General features: G+C 46.5%; 1 protein-coding gene across 3 annotated transcripts in view; it reads right to left on the minus strand.

The window, feature by feature from the left end:
- Window positions 1-23,528, minus strand: part of Rnf157 (ring finger protein 157) — a 72,527-nt gene extending 48,999 nt beyond the window's left edge. For all 3 annotated transcript variants that reach the window (XM_075990149.1, XM_075990147.1, XM_075990148.1), the window contains exons 1-2: window positions 23,301-23,528; window positions 8,777-8,895 (exon numbers count right to left, since the gene is read on the minus strand). In XM_075990149.1, the coding sequence (XP_075846264.1) occupies window positions 8,777-8,895; window positions 23,301-23,388 (207 nt within the window). In that variant the 5' untranslated portion in view covers window positions 23,389-23,528. The remainder of the gene's footprint in view (window positions 1-8,776; window positions 8,896-23,300) is intronic.
- Between the last annotated feature and the right edge of the window lie 1,767 nt (window positions 23,529-25,295).

Here is a 25,295-nt window from a genome sequence, read left to right on the forward strand (position 1 = left end):
GACAATACTTGCCCTACAGACCTACCCCCATTTGCCCTCCTGGCCACCCCACCAGAGGCTCATATATCAGTAAGAGAGGAGGGATTTTTTTCTTTTATGCCAGAGGTGTTGAAGGACCTGAATAATAATATATCCCCTGTCAGGCCTTGAAGAAATGGGAAATATGATAAGTCTTTGGAGGAAGCCTTCAAAAGTCTCTACACAGAACAGGCCATAAGTCAGAAAGACTCCCCAGCTGGCTGTATCTCCTGGGAGGGCCTAGAAGATATTCTTGTTGCTATAATCTTGGTTCTGCCTCTCCTATGGGTCATCATCAGCGTCAGCTCCCGCGTATCAGAGTGCTCTTCACTCCTGCTGAGACCTGGGGTCTTATTTGGGTAACTGGTCATGTGCACTCAGTTTCACACATTGCTGCATGTCATCAGAATTCTCTCCAACTAAAGACCTACTGTGAGGAGTGGATGAGACAGCTCACCTGCTATGAGCACTTATTTTTGCAGAGGACCTGAGTTCAGTTCCCAGCACTCACACAATGGCTTACATTAGTAAGTAATGTAAGAAGTCATTACATTAGAAGTCTGTGGCTTCAGTACCAGGTCATCCACCACTGCCTTCCGCCCTCTGAGGGCACATATGAACGCGGCACACACACACACATGCAGGCAAAACACTCATGCATGTAAAATAAAAATATCTTAAAAGTTGCCAGGTGGTGGTAGCACACGCTTTTAATTCCAGTACTCAGGGGGCAGAGATAGGTGGATCTTTGACTTCGAGGCCAGCCTGGACTACAGAGTGAGTTCCATAACAGTCAGAGCTACACAGAGAAAACTTGAATCAAAAGCCAAAAAAAAAAAGTTTTTAAAAAAAGAAAAGAGCCGGGCGGTGGTGGCGCACGCCTTTAATCCCAGCACTCGGGAGGCAGAGGCAGGTGGATCTCTGTGAGTTCGAGGCCAGCCTGGTCTACAAGAGCTAGTGCCAGGACAGGCTCCAAAGCTACAGAGAAACCCTGTCTCGAAAAAACTAAAAAAAAAAAAAGAAAAAAAAAAAAGAAAAGAACAGAAAAGGCAGGAGGTGTAGCTCAGATGTAGAGAGCTTGCTTAGCATCCAATAGGACTGGTTTAATGCCCAGCAATGAAAATATAAAACGAAAAGTCAGAAACAATTTCTACTCTTCTTTCTTCTTCTAGTGAGTACAATATGTTTGGAATTTAAAGTGGTCTTGAGATTCCTGCCGTCAAGGATGCACTAGGTTTACAGCAAGCATGCACACGCCATGTTCCTCGTTCACCTCATAATTCATTCCTAGCTTCTTCCCTCTCCTCATAAATCCAGGTTCCACTGTGATCTCTTTCTATTATTTTAATTCACAAAACTAAACCCTGAAGTTTATGTGCTAGACAGATAAAACTACACTCACTCCCTGATGTTTCAAAGCATGCAACATCCTATTTCTCTGACCTTAGCCAGCCGAACGGCCTGTGCCTGTGTGCCCGTGTGTGTTTTGTTTTGTTGAAACAAAGTCTCATTCTGTAGCTCAAGCTGGCCTCTAACTCACAGAATCTTCCTGTTCTGGACTTCTGCATGTGCTAGGATTACAGGAGTGAGCTACCTTCAAAGGCCCAGTGAATCTGGGGGGGGGGGGTCTCTGGATCAGGGTTCCCCAGTAAACAGAACCAGACATCTCCACCCGAGTCTAGGGTTAGTGTGTCACCATATCAAGAAAACAACAGCACAAGCCCTAAAATAAATGACCTCCTGCCTCTCTGAGGCTTGGTGACTGACCATCACCTTAATCCACTCACAAGCCCGTCAGTGCAAAGCACACTTGGTACAGTAGTCACAGCCCTTCAAACACGGGCCCATTGTCTTTTCAGCTCTAAGCCGCATCCCACAATCCAGTCCTTACAGACTACTCTGCTCTGGAAGCCCGAGTGCATTACGACTGCTCTGCTTCTTCCTCCAACGCCTTCCCCAGGTCTTCCTCCCTAGACATAGTGCTCGAGCTCCTAGCTGGTGCCTTTCTCAGATGCCCTTGCTCTAGAACACTGGGTCCACTCTCTGTGCCAGGGCGCTCGTCTCCTCTCCACAGCACTTACTCAGCACATCCTGGCCAGAGGACAGTCTGCTTACTCAGCCCTGCTTTCTACAGGAATAGCAAATGGCTGACAGAAAAGTCCTCTCTCCCTGTCTCCCAACCTCACTCCCACAAGGTTGTTTGTGAAAAATCCTATTTCACAAATTAATATACCTAATTAAGTTCCTTTAAACACCTTGGTCTGAGATGGGCACTGCAGTAAATCCAATAGTTTTAGCTCCCTAGTAAACTGAGGCAGGAATCACTTGAGTTCAGAAGTAAAAGGCCAGTCCAGGCAACACAGCAAGACCACATGTACATGTCTGATGACCTGAATCTGATCCCTGGGACCCACAGTGCAAGGAGAGAACCAACTCCTGAAAATTATCCTCTGACTGTCATATGTGTGCATGACATGTAAGCAGAAAAGATTTAAAGACAGGGGCGGGGGGACCCTCGTGTCTAGCTGGGCACGTTGGCACACTTATAAACCTTGTCTCTAGCTGGGCACATTGGCACACTAGTAAACCTTGTCTCTAGCTGGGCACATTGGCACACTAGTAAACCTTGTCTCTAGCTGGGCACGTTGGCACACTAGGAAACCTTGTCTCTAGCTGGGCACGTTGGCACACTAGGAAACCTTGTCTCTAGCTGGGCACGTTGGCACACTAGGAAACCTTGTCTCTCGCTGGGCATGTTGGCACAGCTGAGTACACTGGCACACTCGTAAAACCAGCACTTGAAAGGTGGGGGCAAGAATCTGCTAAACAGCAAGTTTGAAGACAGCCTGGGTTATAAGAGACTATCTTTAAATAATAATAATAATAACCTTGTTCTTGTTCAGGAGGTGTAGCTCAGTGGTAGAATATTTGCTTGGCAATGGCTTGACCCTGGATTCCAGCCCCAGCACTATAAAGCTAGGAAAAATGATGCATTCACCTGCACACATGCTAATAAAAACATACAATTTGTGGATGGTGCATTTGGCACAGCTTTTGGGCACTTCTCTAGAAGAAAGGGAAGCAAAACACACATACATTTCTTAGCTCTTACTGCCCTTGCCGCAGAGCGCATGAGGAGGAAGTTACAGAACGGACTCCACTTCAGAGCACACAACACGATGTGCACTATCAGGGCTGGATTAAATGCAGCAGCTCTGCCACAACCAGTAGGACTCCCGGCTACAAACAGCACAGAGAAGGAAGGCGCTGCAGAGAGCAACAACCCCGACTGACTACTTAGAGCTTTAACAGTTTCCCTCAGCAAACCAAATCTAAATAAGGGAACAAAGGTGCAGCTCCTGCTCAGCCTTCACTTTCCAAGGCAGGGACAGTCTTTACTGGTTCTCCACTGTGGTTCCCAGAGACCTTCAGAAGCCTGGGTATCACTTAACATGGCACTAAAGAGGCTGGGAATACGGGTGTACACTAGTAACCCCATCTCTTTAAAGATAAAGCAGGAGTACCTTGAGTTTGAGGTCGGCCTGGGCTACACAGGAAAACCCTGCTAAAACCAAACAACAACAACAACAAAAAAAATCCAACCAGTACCTCAACCAATTATATACATGCTAAGGGTGCAGCTCAGTGCTTCATGTGCACGAGGCCATGTGTTTAATATGGAACACTGTAAAGATAAGCCTGTAACAAAGTAAAAATACAGTGAATGGTCCATCCACCCACAATGAGCAGCAGCTGGAGAGGTAAGTGGCTGAAATGCTGCAAAGATAGCCATGACTGTTCCAGGCTGCTTTTCCTCCAGCAGCCTGAAGGCATCTGCCAAGCATTACAGTCCTCTAGAGTCAGAACCAGCCCCACTTCATGAGAGCAATCTGGGACCTACCAAAGTCAGAGGGTTTCATGGCTAGATTAAATAAGACTTTAAATCTTGATTCCCACTCTCTTCAGACATTTTTTTGTAGATACATCCACTCATTCATTCAGATCCGACCCTGAAGAATTGATTAACATTTTGCCCTGATGAAGTATTCTAAGTGTTCCATTCCTAGCACTCCAGTAGGAGCCACAGCGAGCTTGGGCAGAGGGAAGGCTTTTCAGCTGCCCATTCGGAAACGACAGGAAACACCTGTTAAATCCTACAAACCCCAGGAGCCAGGAGGTCTGTGGCATCTCTATTTCAACATGACGATTCATTTCAACACATTTCTCTGCCCCCGCCCCCCCCCCGAAAGAGGAGTGGTTCTTGCCCCTGCTGCTGGAGGGCTTTAAAAGGCTGTCCTCTGCTCTGTAACCTGATGCTCACTAGCTGACACCCAGTCCTGTCACTTGAGAGTAGAAGTCATTTCTTCAGAACTAAAGCTCCGTGTCTACTCTCAGTTTCAGGATGTCCCCTAATCAAACATAAAGAGCATCCATGGCAAAGCCCAGAGGTCAGCTCAGCAGATGGAATTACATACCACATACTCGCTCTGGGAGGGAATGCTTCAGGAGGCACTCCAGGAGGGCATGGCAATTCTTTATCCTTTTAGAGATCCACCAAACCCACAGATGCTCTTGGTGATCCAACCCACACAAACGGATCATGGCCAGGACTCAGAAAGGACTGGGTACACCTGACCTTATGACAAAAACAGAAGAAAGCTAGGGCTCTGAAGCAGACAGTGGGATCAAATTCTGATGGCTCCCGAACAGGCTTGGCAATCCTCATGAGTACCATTCTCATTAGGCTGAGGACGAAATGAGATAACACACATGTAGTACTCAGAACCACCAGCCTGACAAGGTAGGAAGGGTTCAATACATATGGGTCATTATTATTAGCAAATGTCATGTAGGGAGAGAAAGAAAACACATGATGTATAGTGTTTTTATTTTATTTTATTTCTCAGACAATGTCTCATATTGTAGCGAAGTCTGGCCTCACAACAATTCTCCTGCCTCTGCATCCCAAGTGCTGGAGTTACAGGTGTGAGACATCACAGCTGGCCTGTTAGTTTTTTTGAAATTGTCTCTATATGTAGCCCAGACTGGCCACAAACTTGATATCCTCCCACCTCAGCCTCTTAAGTGCCAGCTTACAGACATGGGCCCCCACACCCAACTTAATATGATTAAAAACAAAACTTCTGTTCAGTATCAAACATACTTAATAATGACAGCTACAAAAAAATACCAACAACAATGTCAATACTCCATGGCAGGGAGGGACCTCATACGTAAAGGTCAAGGCGCTACCTAGTAATTCAGAAGGAGCTCAGTCATTCAGGGGCCTGCACGGAGGTGTAAACAAGGTGACTCACCTTTGGGAACGTATGCCATCATGCATTAGCCTATATGAAAGGAGCTTTTGCTTATCTGTAAGTCATCTTTTTTTAAAGACGTATTTATTTTTATGTACATTGGTGTGAGGGTATCGGATCTTCTGAAATGGAGTTACAGACAGTTGTGAGCTGTCATGTGGGTGCTGCCAATTGAACCCTGGTCCTCTGCAAGAGCAGTCATTGCCCTTAATCACTGAGCCATCTCTCCAGCTCTGTAAGTCACCTTTATAGCCAGAAGAGGTCACTGAAAAGCACACGCACACACACACGCACACACACGCACACGTGCACACGCGCTCACACGCACGCACACGCACGCACACACCCCTCACATTTGAGGAAAGAAAACAGAAAAAAGGAAGCTAATTCAGACATCAAGTCCATTTTCTAAACTGACTTGGTGAGTTAGGTCGTGTCCTCATCTGTCATAACCTGATTTGGAGCAGAAGGGGTGTGTGTGTGTGTGTGTGTGTGTGTGTGTGTGTGTGTGTGTGTGTGTTGTTTCTTAGGTAGCACAGACAGGCCGAGAACTTGCCATTCAGCCCACACTGACCTTGAATTCGTGACAATCTTCTAAAGACTGTAGTGTCAGTTGAGCAGCAGCACGCTTGGCTGCACCTTTATTTTAGTACTTATGGAAACAGTTCCACAGAGTAGAAGAGGGGTCACCCAAGACAGAGAAGATGAAAACTACCACTGCCAACAACACAACCTTTTCAAATTAAAGCTTAAGCCAGGCAATGGTGGAGCACAACTTTAAACCCAGCACTGCAGGCAGAGGCAGGTGGATCTCTGTGAGTTCAAGGCCAGCGTGGTCTATAGAGTGAGTTTCAGGACAGCAAAGACTGTTTCACAGAGAAACCCTGTCTCAAAAAAACTAAAAGTAAAGCTCAGACAGAAGTCCATTACCAGGGCACTCTTCTAAAAACATAATTTCTCCAAGCCACTCACCAGCTCAAATTCTTTAAAATCTTCCCCACAGCCTGAGGAATGAAAACCTCCCAGGTAATGTAGTCCACTCGCCCTTCCACTGCCTTTGCCATAGGCCAGCTGCCTCCCTTATTTGTTTCAGGAAGAACAAGGGCGGTCACGTCAGCCTATGTCTACAGCACATACCACAGGGTACCTGGCACATGGTGGCCACGCAGTAAATGTTTGTCAAGTCTACAAATACAGGAATGCCTTTAGACACACACTTGGTGCCTCACTCCAGGTGAGAACCCTTTTCCCACCCACCCCAGTCCCTCTGCACAGCAGCCCAGCAATCCACCATAGCACTCCCTCCACTCTCGGTTCCTACAGAACTCAGTGGCTCTGGAGCTCCACTCTTCCTAACATTTCCCGTAAGTGTGTTATATCTGTCCCACTCGCATGGCAGGTTTGTGACAAGAGAATTTCAGAGGCAGCAAGAGGAAGACCTACTTATGAGATGGTGAGAAAAGTATATGTCAAACACCTGCAGAGGGCCCAGGACCAAGGACACAGTTCCTACACGCTAGCTGCTACCATTGCTCAACTTTCAGAACCTCAGGTCTCTCGCAGATGAAAGGAGAGTGACAGGAAGTCCCAGGACAGGTACATGTGGAGGCTTAGGCTTCCAAACCTTCATTCAGGAGGTCAAGGCAGAAAGATTGCCATGAGTGCCCTATTCCACATAAATAAGTTCACTATACCAAGTGAAACAATTAAAAAAAACCAAAAGACTGGGTTTGGTAGTCCACTTTTAATCCCAGCACTCTGGAGGCAGAGGCATGTGGACCACAGTGAGTTTGAGACCAGCCTGGTCTACATAATGAATTCCAAGACAGTCAGCTACATAGCTGTCTCAAAAACCAATAAAATAAAACAACCCTCTGAGGCCTGGAGATGGAGCACCTATCCATCATGGCAGACTGACTCTCCACCGGTCAGAAACACTGAATCCTCTTTTGGCGAGGTATTCATGTGGAGAACAGAGTCTGGGCTTCTTCAGCACACAGAGACCACTCAAGAGCAACTTGACTGCTATGTTTTTGTTTGCTTTGTTTTCTCAAGATTTATCTATTTGTTTACCTATTTTATGTGCATTGGTGTTTTGCCTGCATATATCTGTGGAAGTGTGTCAGGTTCCCCTGGAACTGAAATTACGGACAGTTGTGAGCTGCCCTGTGACTGCTGGGAACTGAACCTGGGTCCTCTGGAAGATCAGCCATCTTTCCAGCCCCCACTGGCAGCTCTTCTGTGGCTCCTGCTACTGAGCCAGTTGCAGTGGCCGTACCTATAGCCCTTGTCGCTCAGGACTCCGAGAGAGGACAGCAGAAGGTTTGAGGAATGAGATGAGCAAATGGCTAAGAAAGGTGTATTCAGCCAGGTGTGTCCCAGCACTCAGGGAGACAGAGGCAAGAGGCAGGTGGATCTCTGTGAGTTCCAGGACAGCCAAAGATACACAGAGAAGCCCTGTCTCAAAATACCAAAAAAAGGGCTGGAGAGATGGCTCAGAGGTTAAGAGCACTGACTGCTTTTCAAGAGGTCCTGAGTTCAATTCCCGACAACCACATGGTGGCTCACAACCATCTGTAATGAGATCTGATGCCCTCTTCTGGTGTGCAGGAAAACATGTTGTATATATAACCAAGAAATAAATCTTAAAAAAAAAAGAGTTAGACTCTTTGGAATAGAATGTTTTTAAAAAAAAAAAAAACAAGAAAAGAAGGAAGAGGAGGAGAAGGAGAAGAAGAAGAAGAAAAGTGTATTCTATTTTGTTTTCGTTTTCTGTTTTGAGACAGGATCTCACTATGTAGTCCACTGGTTCTCAACCTTCCTAATGCTGTGACCCTTTAAGATAGTTCCTCATGTAATTTTGCTAATTACAATAGAGTAAATATCTGATACAGTGTGGTCCTGTAAAAGGGTCCTTTGAGCCCCAGGGTGAGGACCACTGATGTAGCCTAAGATGGCCTGTAGCGTGCAGCAGCCCTCTCACCTGGGCCTCCCAAGTGCACACTTGCGTGCAAGTCTGAAACCAGGGGAGATTCATTCCATCACTCAGCAAACACTGACCAAGGTTTATCGTTTTGTACCCGGCTTTCTGTTAGTCTAGTGCACAACAGTAAACACAGCCAACGCAGATAATAAACAGAGGAGGCGACAAACAAACAGGGGCTGGGCGCTAAGTGCCATGGGGTGGGCAAGCAAGGGCACTGGCCAGGGCTCTTTATGGAAAAGTATGGATCCTCGGGAAAGCTCCAAGCTCCGAGACTCGGCCCCCACTTCCCCACCCTGCCCCAGACTGCAACAACTTATCTTGGGCTTCCCCCAGCCTATGGGCACACCTGGTTCCTCAAGCCCCCTGTTGTACCAACAAACGTGTTTGTCCCAGGGCTGATGGAACTGGTCACTGAGCCCAAGTGTCACAGTCAGTAAAAAGATTATACCCCTACCGCCACTGGCCTGTTTCCCAGGAAGTTCAGGTCGCTGTTCTCTCCAAACAGGTAACCTTCTGGATGTGTGGAGTCAAACTTCTCTCCTCCCATGATAAAGTGGCTGGCGAAATAGCTGCCTGGAGAGCGACAACAAAGAGAGCAGATGATGTCAGACTGGACGGAGAAAAAAAAAAAAAGAGGCTAAGACTTCAAACGAGAATCAGATCAGTTTCTCCTCCTAATTTCAGAGCCTGGCACAAAAGCAGCAAAACCATATCAGACAACCCCAAACAAGAGACAAAAGAGGTCACTACTGTTCTTGTAACAAGCTTGAATCCTCATCCTGATCTAAAAATACCATTAACCAAAAGGCAGGAAAGTAAGTCCATGACTGCCCACAAATGAACCCATTTGTATTCTGCTACTGATAGTCTGAATGGGTATGTACTGTGTGTGTGAGGGGGTATGCTATGTGTTGGGGGTATACACTGTGTGTGGGGGTGGGGGGTATATACTGTGTGTGTATGGTATATACAATGTTGTCTGTGGGGTGTACATTATGTGTGTGGGGTACACAGTGTGTGTGTGTCAAGTGCCAAAGATCAATATCACTGGGACCTGCAGCTCACCAACTAGACTCGCTGGCTGGCCAGTGAGTCCAGAGATTCACTGTTTCCATCTTCCCACGGCTTAATCTACAAGCAGATCACACTCAGTTTTTTACACGGGTTCAAGAGACTGAGCTAAAGGGACTCATGCTTACATATAGCAAGCACTTTACCTACTGAGCTAGCTCCCTAGCTGCTACTTGGTTTTATTTTTGTTTGATAGGGTGTCACTCTGTGTAACCCACGCAGGCCTATAACTCACTATGTAGACCAGGCTGCTCTGGAACACAGAGATCTGCCTGCACCTGCCTCCTAGAAGCATGCACCACCACAGCCCGTTTGTTTTTTGAAACAGAGTTCCACTCCGTGTAGCCCATGCAGGCCTAGCACTCAACAATCTTCCTGATCAGCCTCCCAGTTGCTAGGATTACAGGCGTATACCACCAGGCTCAGCTGATCCTGAATTTCCCACATCAACCTGAGGTGGTTCCTGAGCATCTGAGAATCTTAACTACCGGGATCAATCATATTTACACACACAATCCATCTTTGCCTGATCTTTTAATCCACACACGGAAGTCTCAGCACCTGCCTGTCCACACTTGCATACCTCCATAATCCTGCCAGCGAAGGCTCTTCACACTCACACCACACAAGGGAAGCAGCTAGGCGTGAGGGCGTGTACCTGTGATCCTAGAACTTGGGAGAGGAAGGAGTGAGGACCCTAAGTTCAAGGCCAGACTGAGCTACAAAGTGAGACCACCTCAACAGTAAATACAAGAAGCTTAGGGATGCTCGCAAGCAGCCAATGCAATGGTTCTCAACCTGTAGGTCATGACCCTCTCACATGGGTCATGGGTCCCCTGAGACCATCAGAAAACACAGATATTTGCATTGCAAAACGTAACAGTAGCAAAATTACAGTTTGAAGTAGCAACGAAAATAGTTTTATGGTTGGGGGTCACCACAACACGAGGAATTGTTTTAGGTCACAGCATTAGCAGGGTTGAGAACCTCTGATCTAGTTGTGTATTTTAACTTTGACAGGGACACAAATTCTTCTTACTCAAAACTTCTTGGGCTTTTTGTTTGTTTGTTTGTTTTGAGTTGTTTTTGAGATAGGGTCTCACACAGCCTAGGACAGCTTCAAACTTGCTAAAGCAGCTGACACTGGCCTTGAACTCTTGCCTCTGCTTCTCAAGTGCTAAGATAACAGGCATGTGGCACCACACACTGCACCCTAAAATTCCTCTAATCTGACTCGAAGCAAACTATCCCCAGAGAGGATTCAAACCTTGGAAATCTTTGCCAATTCTCACATACACCCCCACTCTCAAATTAACACAAAGAAATTAAGAAGCCACAAAGCCTTATGTGTAATACAGCTAGGATAACTCTAAACTCCCAGTCAACTGTGATTTTTAAGATTTTTCAGCAAGCTGAAAAACTATATTTTAGCATTTTTGGCTACAGAGAAGCCACAGGAAGAGGGAGAAGACATCTGTAACAGAAAACCGGAACTGGACGTTCAGATTTTACTTTCTAAACATGGAGCTTTAGTCCAGAAAGGCCTATTAAACTCAACCACGTGGCTAAGATCACTCACCAAAGTGTGAGGTTGTAGTTCTCAAACGCTCAGGAAAACATGTGCAGAGTGGCGTCACCCAAATCAAAGCAACCCTGAGCTGCAGCTTGAAGGAGCCAGCTGAGCCTAGAAACACAGTCTGGCTGCAGTGACCCAGCATGCAATGCGATGCGGCACGCACTGTGCCCCAGGACGGCACGACGCAGTGCGTCCCAGGACAGCATCACTACCCATTATTTCTGACACGCACTTGCTGGCCCTATTTTCCAAGCACATAATTGATAGAGGGGAGGTGCCTGGTGGCCTTCAGTAGAAGGCAGTCTTCTCAAATAAACTGAGCCATTGCTGTTGCCTCTGAGTGAGATGTATTTCCTATACATCAGGGACTGAATATTTCTTACACATCAGATGAAATTAGAAAAGAAGATTCTGGTTGGGTGTGGTGGTATGTGCCTATAGCTTTATAGCCCGAGCTACATATTGAGATCCAGTCTGAAAAAACAAAGCAAAACAAAAAACCTAAAAGCTGAGATGTAGCTCAGCGGCCTAACATCTTTGCAAGGCCTTGGGTTCCACCCTTAGCCCTGGGAAAACAAGACAAGCTATTCCTTTGTTCATTCGTTCATTTAGCATGGGGAGTGCCTTGCCCCAAGAGGAATAGAAAACGTTAAGTGGTGATGTGCACATTTTTAATCCCAGCACTTAGGAGGCAGAGACAGGCGGATCTCTGTGAGTTCCTGGCTAGCCTGGTCTACAGAGTGAGTCCCAGGACAGCCAGGGCTACACAGAGATACTCTGCAGAAAGAAAGAAAGAAAGAAAGAAAGAAAGAAAGAAAGGAAGGAAGGAAGGAAGGAAGGAAGGAAGGAAGGAAGAGAAAAATGAAAAAATAGCCCAACAACAAAAGCAAGAAGAAGCCAACTTGGTATCTAGAGTTATACAGCATGCATTCTGTGTAGGCCCTGGCAGCAGGCAGGCAGGAATGTGGGGCAGGAAGTCATTGGGGATTGATTGTCTTATAGAGGTGGAGGCAGGCAGATCTCTGCCTGATCTACAAAGTGAGTTCCAGGACAATCAGGGCTACACAGAGAAACCCTGTCTCAAAAAACAAGCCAATAAGAAAAATCTTTCTAACTTAGTTTTGCTCTTCTTTTGGCTCCTTCCTGTGTGACATTTCTTTTGGTTTTGTTTTGTTTGTTTCTGAAACAGGACGTCATTGTGTACCCATGATGGGTCTGAAGTAGCCCAGGCAGGCCTCAAGCTCTCCATCCTCCCATCACCACTTTTAAGTGCTGGGGGGACAGGTGTATGCATTCATCCACACCCCACACCTGGACTACCTGCTAAATTTCACTTCCAGTCTAGGAAGACGGCTTGCCGACTGACTAAGCCATCTGTCAGTCTCTTAATCTCTCAAAGACATTTCCAGTCTCCAGGCCATGGTGAATGCTATTATCTACCCTGGGCTCAAGTAGCCCAGGACTCTGTAACTGGCTTTTAAAGTCTACCCCCAATGCCATTTGCACCCTCTAATTCCATCCTTTTAGAGATCGAGATCTTTATTTTATTCAGAAAGACTAATGGCTTTACTGAGAAGTAACACACCCAGTACGGAATTCATGCCTTGCACAACTCGGTCGTTTTGGTAACTATCACCACAAGTCCAGTTGAGAACCTTTTCAGCCCTCCAAAGCATTCCAGTGTGCCTGGCACTATCCCACTGCCTCACCGGGCATGGTGGCCAACACCTTTGTCTTACTCGCTGTTCTACTGCTGTGCAGAGATACCATGGCAACTCTTACAAAAGAAAGCCTTTATTCGGGCTTGCTCCGTTTCAGTGGGCTAGTCCATTATCACCCTGGTGGGAAACAGCAGGTATGGGGCTGGGGCAGGAGCTGAGAGCTTGACTTGCTGATAGGAATCAAGGCAGCAAGCAGAGTGAGATACTGGGCCTGGCAAAGGCTTCTTAAACCTCACATTCCCCGGTGACAGCCACACCCCTTCCAGCAAAGCCACACTTTCAAATCCTTCCCAAACACTCCAACAACTGACTGACATAAGCTTTCAAATATATGAGCCTGTGGGGTCCATTCTCATTCGTGTACCACAACTGCAATCCCAGCTCTGAAAGGCTGAGGGAGGAGCTCTGCTCTAATTTCAAGGCTAGGTTTGGGCACACAGTTAAATACCAGGTCATTCAGAACTGTCTAGCAAGGCCTTGTTTCAATTAACAAAAACTGCCTATCAAGTGCTAGGATTAGAGCTGTGTGCTATATTTGGCAGTGGTCCATGGTACACTGGGGTTTGTTTGTTTTGTTTGAAGCACAGTTTCACTCTGTAGCCCAGGCTGGTCTGAAATTCACAGAGATTAGCCTGCTTCTGCCTCCTGAGTGCTGGGATTAAAGGTGTGCACCACCACATCCAGCTAGTCCTTCTGTTCTTAATGTAGCTCAACAAATTTAATGTGGTCACACAGCTGGGAGATGCCAACGCTGGGATAAAATCTAGCTCTGTTTTAAGTGAAAGTTGTATTTTGCTGGCTTTATCACAAAATAAATAAAACAAAACCAAAGCAAAAACAAAAAACGGAAGAGGGCAGTTGTTAAGCTGCTGCAGCCCCCGGTTCAACTGATTAATCCCTTCCATTCTCAAGCCATCGCTTCTGAAACCTCATCATCAACCATTCTGCTTTGTTATTTATTAAAACATTTGTTATATGATTAGTCAATTGGACCAAGTGCTGTGGCAGCTAACAACCACCCTCTTCCAATTTTTTTTATTTGGTTTTATTTATTTGTTTTGCAATAAAGTCAACAAAACACAGGCTTCAGCTTAAAAGAGAGCTAGATTTTATCCCAATGCTGGCATTTACCAGCTGTGACCATATTAAATTTATTGAGCTTTGTTGTTGAGCTACATTAAGTAAAAAGCTATTTTTAAGTACAGTCCCATTTATTGGAATAATCAGGTACATAACTCGATTAGTCCAAAAGTTAATAGCAAGATTAATATTTTCCACTTACAGGCGGGGAGGGTATCTGTTTATGATGCAACCTTAATGAGAAAAAATATACAAAGAAAAGGTTTCTCAGCAAGAACTATTAGCATGAGACAGTGGCTAAAATCTAAAATTATTTATATGTCTGCTGTGAGACAATCCTTCCATACACTGTAATATGTATTACTTTCGTTGGCTGGCAATAAAGCTGATTTGGCCTACAGGAAGGCAGAATAATACTAGGTGGGAAAGTCAAACTGCAAATACAGGGAGAAAGAAGGGCAGAGTCTGGGGATGGGAGCCAGCTGCCAATGAAGCAAGATGCTAGAGGACAGGTAAAGTCACAAACAATATGGCAAAATATAGATTAATAGAAATGGGTTAATTTAAGTTGTAAGAGCAAGTTAGTAGTAAGCCTGAGCTATAGGCCGAGCATTCTGTAATTAATAGAATCTTCTGTGTGCTTATTTGGGATCAGGCGGTCGGGACAAAAGAAAAACTCCACCTCTGTTTACATATGTCTGTCCTATACAATATAAAATTTTCATGACTCAAGAAAGTTTGAAGGTTTGGGTTTAGAATTTCACCACAATAAGTAGAGCACCATTACTTGGAGTCTAAACATACTGGGACATGTTTTGCTCTCTGGCATGTTACATAGTAATTATGTGTTGAAACATCTCTTGGTCTAAACTTTCTATCTAGTTTCAGATGCAGTGCGGTCTTCAGTCTGTTTCATTTCCCATTTTACTCTGGAGGAGGAGTGTTTGTTGATCGTACTGGTCCTTCCACTAGATAAGTAAAACAAAAGATTGTGGTTTGGTGTAGAAAACAAAATGTTTTTGAGACTAAAGGGTCTGATTTACAATTTTTGTTTGTCTCTGCCTGAAAGGAAATGTTCCCTGGGCTTTATCAATGTGAGCATTTATCATCTCAGGCATTGTCCCTCTTTTCCACAGTGCAGTACAGGAAAGGAAGAGCCAAACAGGTTCATGCCTTAAGGCTATAAGCAAGCACTGGGTACACACAAACCAACACAGCGAAGACAGTGTGCGTGCATTTATGCAGAGCAGGGAGGTCTGCATCCATCTACACTGCTCCTCATCTCTCTCTGCTCCTATTGATTCTCAGCCATGGTCTGTCTTCTGTCACTGAGCTCTTTGGTTCACAGGGTCCACTTTGGTCACTGGGACATAGGCAGAGGTGCCTTAAGGCTTGAGGATGACACTGAGTTATATACCTTTTGCTGATGGAAATCTTCATGAATAATTCATAGGTTTCCAAATTATTTGTTTGTTTACTTATTTATTTTGTGTGTGTTGCAGTTGACAAAAATCTTCAGAGAAAAAAAGTTAAAAATGTATTTATTCTGAACAGAAATCAGAATATGGCTTTGTCTTTTGAGACTGGCCCTCTCACTGGCCTGGAACTCTCCAAGTATGCTAGGTGGGTTGGTCACTGAGTCCCAGGGATCCACCTACCTCTGTCTCCTCAGTGCTGGGATTACACATATCTCCTGCCTGGCTTTTTACACGGGTGCTAGGGATTGAACCTGGTCCTTGGGCTTGCTTGGTGAGCACTTACCAACTGAACCATCTCCCCAGTCCCTATTTTCATTCCTTTTGAACTGATTGCAGGAGCAGAACTGATAGATCGAAAGCTAAACTCATGTTTAACAAAGAATTACATTTTACAGTTTTATTTTTTCATATGCATGCTCAGCGTTGTGCCATAGCTTATGATAGACTTCAAAAGGCAATTAGGGGAGTTAGTTCTTCTCTTCTACTCTGTGGGTTCCTAGGCTTGAACTCAAGACGTCAGGTATCTTCTTCCACTGAGCCATCTTATTAGCCCATAGTTGACATTTAAAAGACTGCCAAATTCCCAAAGGAGCTGTACTATTTCCCATTTCTCTCAGCAATTCATGAGGGTTCTAATTTCTCTGCATTCTTAACATTTGAAAGTGTCAGCCTTTTTCATTTTAGACATATCCTAGAGGGTATAAAGTGGCATCTCATTGAAGCTGGTTTTGTTGCTTTTGTTTTGGTGGTTTTTTTGTTTGTTTGTTTGTTTTTTTAAATGATAGGGTTTCTGTGTAACCTTGACTGTCCTGGAACTTGTTGTTCTATAGACCAGGTTGGCCTTGAACTCACAGAAGTTGGTGTCTTTTGAGAAAGGATCTTACATAGTCCAGGCTGGCCTCCAACTTGCTACACAGACACAGACAGCCTTAAACTCCTCCTGATCCTCATGCCTCCACCTCCTGCACGCTGGGGACTACAGGCAGCACCACCTTGCCTTCTTCCTCAGTGACAATTCCGTGGAATTTCCGTCACTACACTTTCCAGGGATCACTGCTCCCAGGCTGTCAGTTGCATTTCCATAGTAATATCTTGTCTTCTCATCTCTTCAATGTCTTTCTAAAAAATATTTTTGATATTTTTAATTATGTTTGTGTGCGGGTATGCGCATGTGAACAAAGGCCAGAGTACTGGATCCCCTGGAGCTAGTTACAGATGGTTGTGAGCCCTCTGCTGTGGGTGCTGGGAACTGAACTCAGGTCCCCTGGAAGAGCACTATGTGGGAGTGTCTGTGTATCACTTTGTGCACGTGAGTATTGTGTTTGGTTGAATGCAGCACCTCAATTCCCTAACACCCCTTTATACAAAAAGTCCGAATTGTTTGGCTGGGAGCTTCACCCCAGTTCCTGGAATAAGCTCCCTCCCCTGGGAGTTGCCTCAGTCTAAAGCCCACGAAATGGTGACCCCTCCCCAGGGAAGGTCAAGACCACTCCCACAGGCTATTTAAACAGCCCCCAGAAAATGAACACATGGTCTCCGGTTTCTGTGGTTTCCCCTTTCCTCTCTTCCCCACTCCATGCTTTCCCCAGAGCCACCGGGAGCATTTCAATAAACACGGACATCTTTTAATCAGTTTGATTGGAATTATTTGTGTTGACGGAGAGGCTTGTCTAAGAGAAATGTCTAACATTGGAGTTCACAAAGGCCAGTGTTGGAGCCCCTGGAGCTGATTACATATGACTGTGAGCCTCCTGCTGTGGGTGCTGGGTATCGAACCTGGGTCCTTGGGGGAAAGCAGAGTCCTTTTTATCCACGGTACCATTTCTTCGACCTCTACTACAAATGTGTTTTTAATCTTGAAGGAATCCAAGTTATCAGTTTTATTTTTTTACTTGTGCTTTTGAGACCTGGGGAGATAGCTGGGTGGCAGAGCACTTTGTAAAGCCCTGGGTTTGATCCCCAGCATTGAGACAACAAAAAGATGTTGCTGGTTTGTCCTTTTGGTATCATTTCTAACTTTCTGAATAATCCAGATCAAATGGTTTCTATGTCTTCTAAGATTTTACATTTAACTCTTTTTTTTAAATATTTATTTATTTATTATGTATACAATATTCTGTCTGTGCATATCCCTGCAGGCCAGAAGAGGGCACCAGACCCCATTACAGATGGTTGTGAGCCACCATGTGGTTGCCGGGAATTGAACTCAGGACCTTTGGAAGAGCAGGTAATGCTCTTAACCACTGAGCCATCTCTCCAGCCCCTTAACTCTTACCTTTAGGTTTGAAATGCAACTTCCTACCATATAATTCACCTAATTTAAATGGTGTAATCCAGGTACAATGATACACGTTTATAATCCCAGCACGTGGGAGGTGGAAGCAAGATTTACCCTCACTTACATAGCAAGTTCGAGGTTCGAGGTCAGTCTGAACTATATGGGAACTCATCTTAAAAAAAAAGGCATACATACATGATCTGAATATATATGTATACATATTAAATATAATCAAATACATAGTGTGTGGTTTGAAGCATATTCAGGGCTGAGCACATTTACCTTTATCTAATTTTAGAATGTTTTCACTACACTAAAAGAAACCCACTAGCAGTCATTCCTCTTGTCCACTCCTCAGCTTCAGGTGAAGCTACTGTCTCTGGATTTCCTTCTCGTTTGTCTGGAAGACATGAAACTCTATCGTGGAAAAGAAGGAAAATGAATGTCAAAAGCAGATTTCTTCCCCTCTGCTGATGTGGGATTCCCCTCTGTATGCTGTGAATACGTTTTATTACCATTGGTTAACAATAAAGCTGTTTTGGCCAATGCCTTAGCAGAATATAGCCAGGCTGGAAGAGCTATACAAAGAGAGTAGGCAGAGTCAAAGAGGCGTCCCAAGAAGCAAGAGATAACAAACCATGAGCCTCGTGATAAAATATAAAATAATAGAAATGAGTTAATTTAAGATATAAGAGCTAGCTAGGAATACACCTGAGACATTGGCCAAACAGTGTTGTAATTAATATAGTTTCTGTGTGATTATTTGGGTCTGGGCTGCTGGGAAGCAACGAGCAGCTTCCGTTTACACACCTTGCTCCTGATATTAGCAGGGAAGTAATCAGTATCACCACGATGCGTATTTGCTGTGAATGTCCTTCATCAGCTTGAGGAAGTTCCTTTCTAGTCCTAATTTGGCAAGTGTTGTTTTATTATTTTGTTTTGTTTTTGTTGTTGGGTTTTTTTTGTTGTTTTTGTTTTGTTTTGTTTGGTTTGGTGACAGGGTTTCTCTGTGTGGCCCTAGCCATCCTGAAACTTGCTCTGTAGACCAGGCTGTCTTGGAACTCAGAGATTCGCCTGCCTCTGCCTCCTGAGTGCTGGAATTAAGGGTGTGCGCCACCACTGCCCAGCTGTGTTGTTTGTAAATCACAGATGAATGGAAGGTCTCGCAAATGTTTTGTCTGAATCTACTAATACAATCAGGAAGCTTTTCTAGTTTATTCTATTGGTATGATATATTAACTCTGGCTAACATCATGTATGAAAAAGCATTCATATTAATAGGTCAGAACCTATTAATTAAGCTTGGTCACCTTATAGTCTGTTAGTCTGTGTTCTTTTGCTTTTTTTGTTTGTTTTGTTTTTGTTTTTTTCGAGACAGGGTTTCTTGGTAACTTTGGAACCTGTCCTGGAACTCGCTCTGTAGGCCAGGCTGGCCTCGAACTCACAGAGATCTGCCTGCTTCTGCCCCTGAGTACTGGAATTAAAGGTGTGTGCCACCACAGCCTGTCTTAAATAGTGATTTTTGAAGACGTGCTGAGCTGTTAAATTTTTTATGTGTTCCAGCATTCTTGCAACAACTAAAAATTCCAGCTTAGCAAAAATATTAAAACAGCCAAGTATAAGATTACACCTGTAATCCTCATTAATTTAGAGCATGAGGCATGGGGATTAACAGTTTTGATCAATATAGTAAAATCTTGTCAAAAAAAAAAAAAAGGAAAGGAAGGAAAGACAAGGATGCCAGGAACTGAAGAGAGATGACTCAACTGGTTACGAGCCTGTACTGCTCTTGCAGAGGACCCAGGTTCAGTTCTCAGTATCCATACTGGGTAGCTCACAACAGCCAACATGCCTGTAACTCCAGCTTCAAATACAGTGCCTCTGCAGCCACACCAACCCAGACAACCATACCCCAACACAAACACATAACAAAAAATGAAATAAACTGGGAGGTGGTGGCACACACCTTTAATTCCAGCATTTGGTAGGCAGAGTCAGGCAGATCTCTGAGTTTAAGGCCAGTCTGTTCTTCCAGGACATCCAGGACTACGCAGTGAAACCGCATCCAAAAATAAATAAATAAATAAAAATTTTTAAAAAACCAACAAAAATAACATAAAAATTTTAAAGAGGACATCATGTTTACACTGTATATGTCAACTTGCCCAGGTGATAATATTCAATGATCTGTCCAGACACTAGTCTAAATATTGCTGTGAAGGAAAACACAGGGACATAACAGTATCAAAATCACACGGACTAAAGCTGTCAGAGAATATAACTCACTAGCAGAACCCTCAGCCAGCATTCTCCAGGGCCTGGTTTGCTCTCCAGCACTACCTAGACAACAACAAAATATGAGTCCCAAATCACAGGTCTGTTGGCTCACACCTGTAGTCTCAGCACTGAGGAGACTCAGGAAGTAGGAGTGGTAGGTAGTACAGGCCAGCAAGTCAAGTACTGGAGAGGTCGAGATAACAGAACCACAAGTTCAAGGTTACTTGGCTACACACTGTGTTTCAGGCCAGCCTAGGCTATATGAGATGGCTGTGGAATATCTCTTCTATTTGCTATGAATATGTTTTACTCCCACTGGTTGATATAGACTGCTTTGGCCTATAGCAAGGCAGAATAAAGCTGGGCAGGAAAGCAGGATGGGACAGAACAGAGAAACCTCCGATTACAGAGACCCATCTCAAAAAAAGATAGACCTTTTTTTTTTTTTTTTTTTTATTTATTATGTATACAATATTCTTTCTGCGTGTATGCCTGAAGGCCAGAAGAGGGCACCAGACCTCATTTCAGATGGTTGTGAGCCACCATGTGGTTGCTGGGAATTGAACTCAGGACCTTTGGAAGAGCAGGCAATGCTCTTAACCACTGAGCCATCTCTCCAGCCCAGACCTTTTTTTTTTTAAGTTTAAGACAGAGCAAGTCATGGTACTCAAGAGGTTGAGGCAGGACTGACAGTTTGAAGTCAGCCTATACCGCAGAGCAAGACCCTGTCTCAAAAAAGGAAAAGAAAAAAGAAAAAAAGGAAAGAAAAACTAGATGCCATAGTGGATGTCTTTAACCCCAGAACTTGAGGAAGAGACACACAGATCTCTGAATTCAAGGCTATCCTGACCTACATAGTGAGTTTCAGGTCAGCCAGGGATACCTACTGAATCCCTATGTAATCAAAAGGAAGAAAGAAGAAAACAGAAAAATTAAAGCCAACCTGGAATACACAGAAAGATTGTTTTCAAAAAAGGAACAAACAAAACATTTTGATGTGCCTACTCGGGTATAGTTTAGTTGGTAAGAGTGTTCACCTAGAATATAAGAAATCTTGGGTCCAAACATAATAAACTCAGCTTGGTGGTGAATTCATCTGGTCCCAGAACTTGAGAAAATCGGAAGTTCAAGGCCATCCTTGGCTGCAAAAGTCAGTCTGAGCCAGGTGGTGGTGGCACTTGGGAGGCAGAGGCAGGCAGATCAGATCTCTGTGAGTCTGAGGCCAGCCTGCTCTACAGTGAGTTCCAGGACAGGCTCCAAAGCTACACAGAGAAAGCCTGTCTTGAAAAACCAAAAAAAAAAAAAAAGAAAGAAAGAAAAAGAAAAAGTCAGTCTCAGCTAAATAAGTCGCTGTAACAAATAAAGCTTGCCTGAAGATGAGAGGGCTGAGCTAGCCACACTAGTTAGCCATAGAGGCCAGGCAGTGGTGGCATACACCCTTAATCCCAGCACTAGGAAGGTGGAGACAAGAAGGGATTTGACTGGGTGGGAAAAGACAGGAGCTCAGGGCATTCAGTCGGGGGATTCATGGAGACAGGATCTTGCCCATTTTGGTCTGAGGATTCAGTAGAGGTAAAAGGTCTCCCCAGTAGCTGGCTCCTTTACTTCTCTGATCTTTCAGGATTTATCCCAATATCTAACTCCGGGTTTTTATTGAGATCAATCAGAATTTTCACTACATTGGGAGCATTATTTTGGACTGTTAAACACTGACTGTGTTAGTGAAGAAAGCTTTGGAGCCACATGTTGTGACTCAAGCCTGTAATCCTAGGATTTGGGCAGCGCAGCTATGGCAAGAGGATTGCCCCAGGTTTGTGGCTCACCAAGGCTACACATCGAGTAGCCAGCCAACAGTGAGAGAGCCTGGCTCAAAAACAAGTCCCCATCTCCCCAAAAAGGTTTTAGGTAGGTCCATTACTCTATTGCACACCGTTTCCATTTCTCTTACCATCCTTTGGGAACAGCCTTTCAAACATCTACCGTTGTTAATTTCCATCCATCTGTGGAGGAGGAGGGCAAATGTTCTCCTGAGGCAATAAGCCCTACTGAAAGCTCCAAGCTCAGCAAAACATGATCCATATTCTGATCAATAAAAGCCGAGCGACTTAGGGGAAAAAAATACCAAACCACTACCGCATATTTTCGTTTTTAAGAAACAAAATGCAAGTCAGGTATAGTGGCTGACATTTGTAACCCTCCCACCATAATGGGGGGGCTAATTATACTTTCCTTTTTGTTCTTGTGTTGGCTTTATTTTGTTCGAGTCAGTCTCACTGTGTAGCCCAGGCTGACCCCAAACTTAATAATCCTCCTGCCTCAGCCTCCAGGGTTTGAGGATGCATTTTTAAGAGATAAAAGTACAGTCATAATTAGCAAGAGCTTTATTAAAACACTAAGGATCCGCAGCTTCATCTCAGGCCTGTCTACAGCAGCTCTTACTGCAAGGGCTCGCTCATCCTCTGGCACAAAAGCAGCGAGCACCAGAGCGGCTGGTACACACTCGGCAGGGAGGCAGGTTCATTGTCTAGTCCCAGCTTCCACCTGGCAGAAACCCGATGGACTGCTGAGAAACCAGCTCGACTCATTAGCGTGTCTTTATCCTATCAAAGGGAAAGCGGAATCCTCTCCAATTCTGCACCTCACACTCTGCCATCATCGAGCTCCCCAGCAGGTCCTCAAGACAGAGGGAAAGCGGTAGACTTGGGTCCCCAGGGGTCTTGAGAACAGCAAGTAAAAAATTAATTAATTCAAAAAGGACAGATAGCGGGGTCATTCGCCAGCAGCTCAGCGGCTGTCCTTCGCTCAATTCGACTACTTTGTCATTCTCTCTCTGCTGCTGTCAAAACTGTCCCGCAATGCGAATGCTGACGCTGGGGATGGAGGAAGGCATTCATTCACCTTTTCGAGGGACGGCATACGCCTGAAAAACACTTTTGCCCTGTCCCCAGCCATCCCGTTGCCAGCAACTAGCAAAGGGGCAAGGGGCAATCCAAGTGACTCTGTCCAATTCCCATACATTTCTGCTCACTTCGTCCCCCCTCCCCCGAAACCTCAGGAAAAAGCTAAGGACTGCAGGAGCAAGTTCGTGTCCGTCCCCCCACCGCCCCACGCCGGCAGAAACCCACTCCTAACCGTCCCAGCGGCCAGGATGAGCCAAACCGGGGACGACACCTGGCGCAGGTGCCTGTCAGGGATGCCTCTCCAAACCCGCAGTCGCTGCAACGCAGCATCCCGGGCATGCGGCGCGCGTCTCTGGCGCAGAGCAGAGGGCCACCGAGGCCGTCCTCGCTGGACGGTGACCTCGGTGACCCCGCAGGCACCTGCAGTCCCCGGCGCGGCGTCGCCGGGGTCCGGGATGGAGGACACCTCCCCCCCCTGCACCTCCTCTCCCCCCGCGACCTGCCCCGCTCCGAGGCCGACTCGGGGACCGCCCGGGCCACCGCCGCGTCGCTCGCCCTCCCCTCCGCCCGGCCCCCCGGCGCGCGCCCGGCCCTCACCGGACTTGGGCGGGTAGCGGTACACGGAATTGGACGGGATGTCCACCTCCTCCACGCCCGCGTGCTGCCGGCTCGTCAGGGCCCCCATGACGGCTGCGACCGCGGCGTCGCCGGGCTACCTTCTCCGCGCCTCAGCGCGCCGGCCGGCCGCACGCCCGATGCGGGGGTCGGCGTCCAGCCGCGGCCCGCTCGGCTGAGGCGCTGCGGCGGAGGCGGCGGGGAGCGGCCTGCAGGGCGCGCACCATTCTCCGCCGGGCACCGCGGCGGCGCCTCTGGCTTGAGGGGGCTGCCAGGCTGAGCCGGGGGGCGCCGCCGCCTCAGGCCGCGTGATGTCAGCGGCGGCTGGCGAGCGAGGGAGGGGAGGGAGGGGGACCGCGACGGCCTCCGCCAATGGGGCGGCGGGGCGGGAGCGCCCGTGGGCCGGCCAGCCAATGGGAAGCGAGCTGCGGTGGGAGCTGGCGGCGCGTGCTTCGCGCGGAGGCTGCGGCGCGGACGCGACCCGGGGCTCAGTGGCAACGATGGGCAAGCATCTGGATCTCCCGGAGCTGCCCCGCCATGGCCGAGAGGCCCCGGCTGCGTCAGGCGGAAGGAGCGTGGTCCCCTCCGGGCTCGAGCAGGGTCCCGGTTAGATCACCGCGGCCCCGGGGAGGCCTGCCTCGAGCTCGCGCGCCTTTGTCCCTGAATCCCAAAGCGAGCCGCCCCGCCCTGGCAGCCAGGACCCCACCTCCTCCGCATCTGTCGAGGTCCCAAGGGGAGCATCCACCTCCCTCGTGCCCCTCCCGCCAAACCCCAAATGCTCTGACAACCCAGCGTCCCAAATGGTCAGCAAGACTACATAGGGGAGGGGGAGAGGAGTGGGGGGAAGGGGAGAGGGGTGGGAGGAGGGGGAGAAGAGTGGGAGGAGGGGGAGGGAAAGGGGAGGCTGGGAGGAGGTGGAAATTTGTTTTTTTTTCTTTATTCTTCTTTTATCAATAAAAAAATGTTAAAAAAAAAAACTACATGGGGGGTGGCTGGGTGACCCGCTAAAATGTGGCCGTCCCCTCTGTGTATGCTGTTTGTACCCCCTTTTCTGGGCAGCTCAGATAGCCTTTGGGTTTGACTTGGTCGAGCATCAACTCAAGATTGTCACTTTCAAGCCTGTCCCTTTTGAATTGTTCTTTGGAGACTTTGGAAAGGCCTATGTGTGGCCTATGGGTGAAGAGTTCCCGAACAAAAAGGGGGTCAGACCTAGGTAGAGCCGACCTAGGGATTCCGTGTACGCACCTGAGCGCACACAGACACAGACACACCACGAAACAGAAGCTCAGGCATGCAGAAGACGTCATTGCTCAGTTAATTACAGACATTTCGGTATTTGTGGGTTTGATGAGGTCTTGGAATATTTTTGTTTATTTGTTTGTTTTTGTTTCCCTGGAGGGGAGACCGATCAGCAAGAATTTGAACTGTTTCAGCATGACTTCAATATTCAGCAACACACAGAGTAGTTTGGGGTGACAGCTTGCTTGCCTTGTTTAGGTTTGTTATACTGTTTTATAGCTCTAGCTGTCTCCTGGTTGTGTGTGTGTGTGTGTGTGTGTGTGTGTGTGTGTGTAGTTTGCAAGGGGACTGTGGTTTAAGTTTTGGGGTTTTTTTTATTACATTTTATTTGTGTCCTGTGGGGGGTGTCCTGTGCCACCAGATGATTCCAGTAGTCAAAGGATTAACTTACAGAAGTCTTTTTTTTAGTTGTGTGGGTTTGGGGGATAGAACTCAGTTCTTCAGGCTTGGCAGGCACCTTTACCCTGCTACCCTCTCCCACTTTTTGAGACCAGATCTCGTGTAGTTCATGCTGACCCAGAACTCCCCCTGACACACACAGGGATTCTCTGTGTTACAGCCTGGCTGTCCTGAAACTCGCTCGGTAGACCAGGCTAGCCTCGAACTCACAGAGATCCGCCTGCTGCTGCCTCCCAAGTGCTGGGGTTAAAGGCCCATGCCATCACCTTCTGGCTCAAC

Source organism: Microtus pennsylvanicus, chromosome 11 (assembly GCF_037038515.1).
Source record: "Microtus pennsylvanicus isolate mMicPen1 chromosome 11, mMicPen1.hap1, whole genome shotgun sequence".
Classification (NCBI taxonomy): Eukaryota; Metazoa; Chordata; class Mammalia; order Rodentia; family Cricetidae; genus Microtus; species Microtus pennsylvanicus.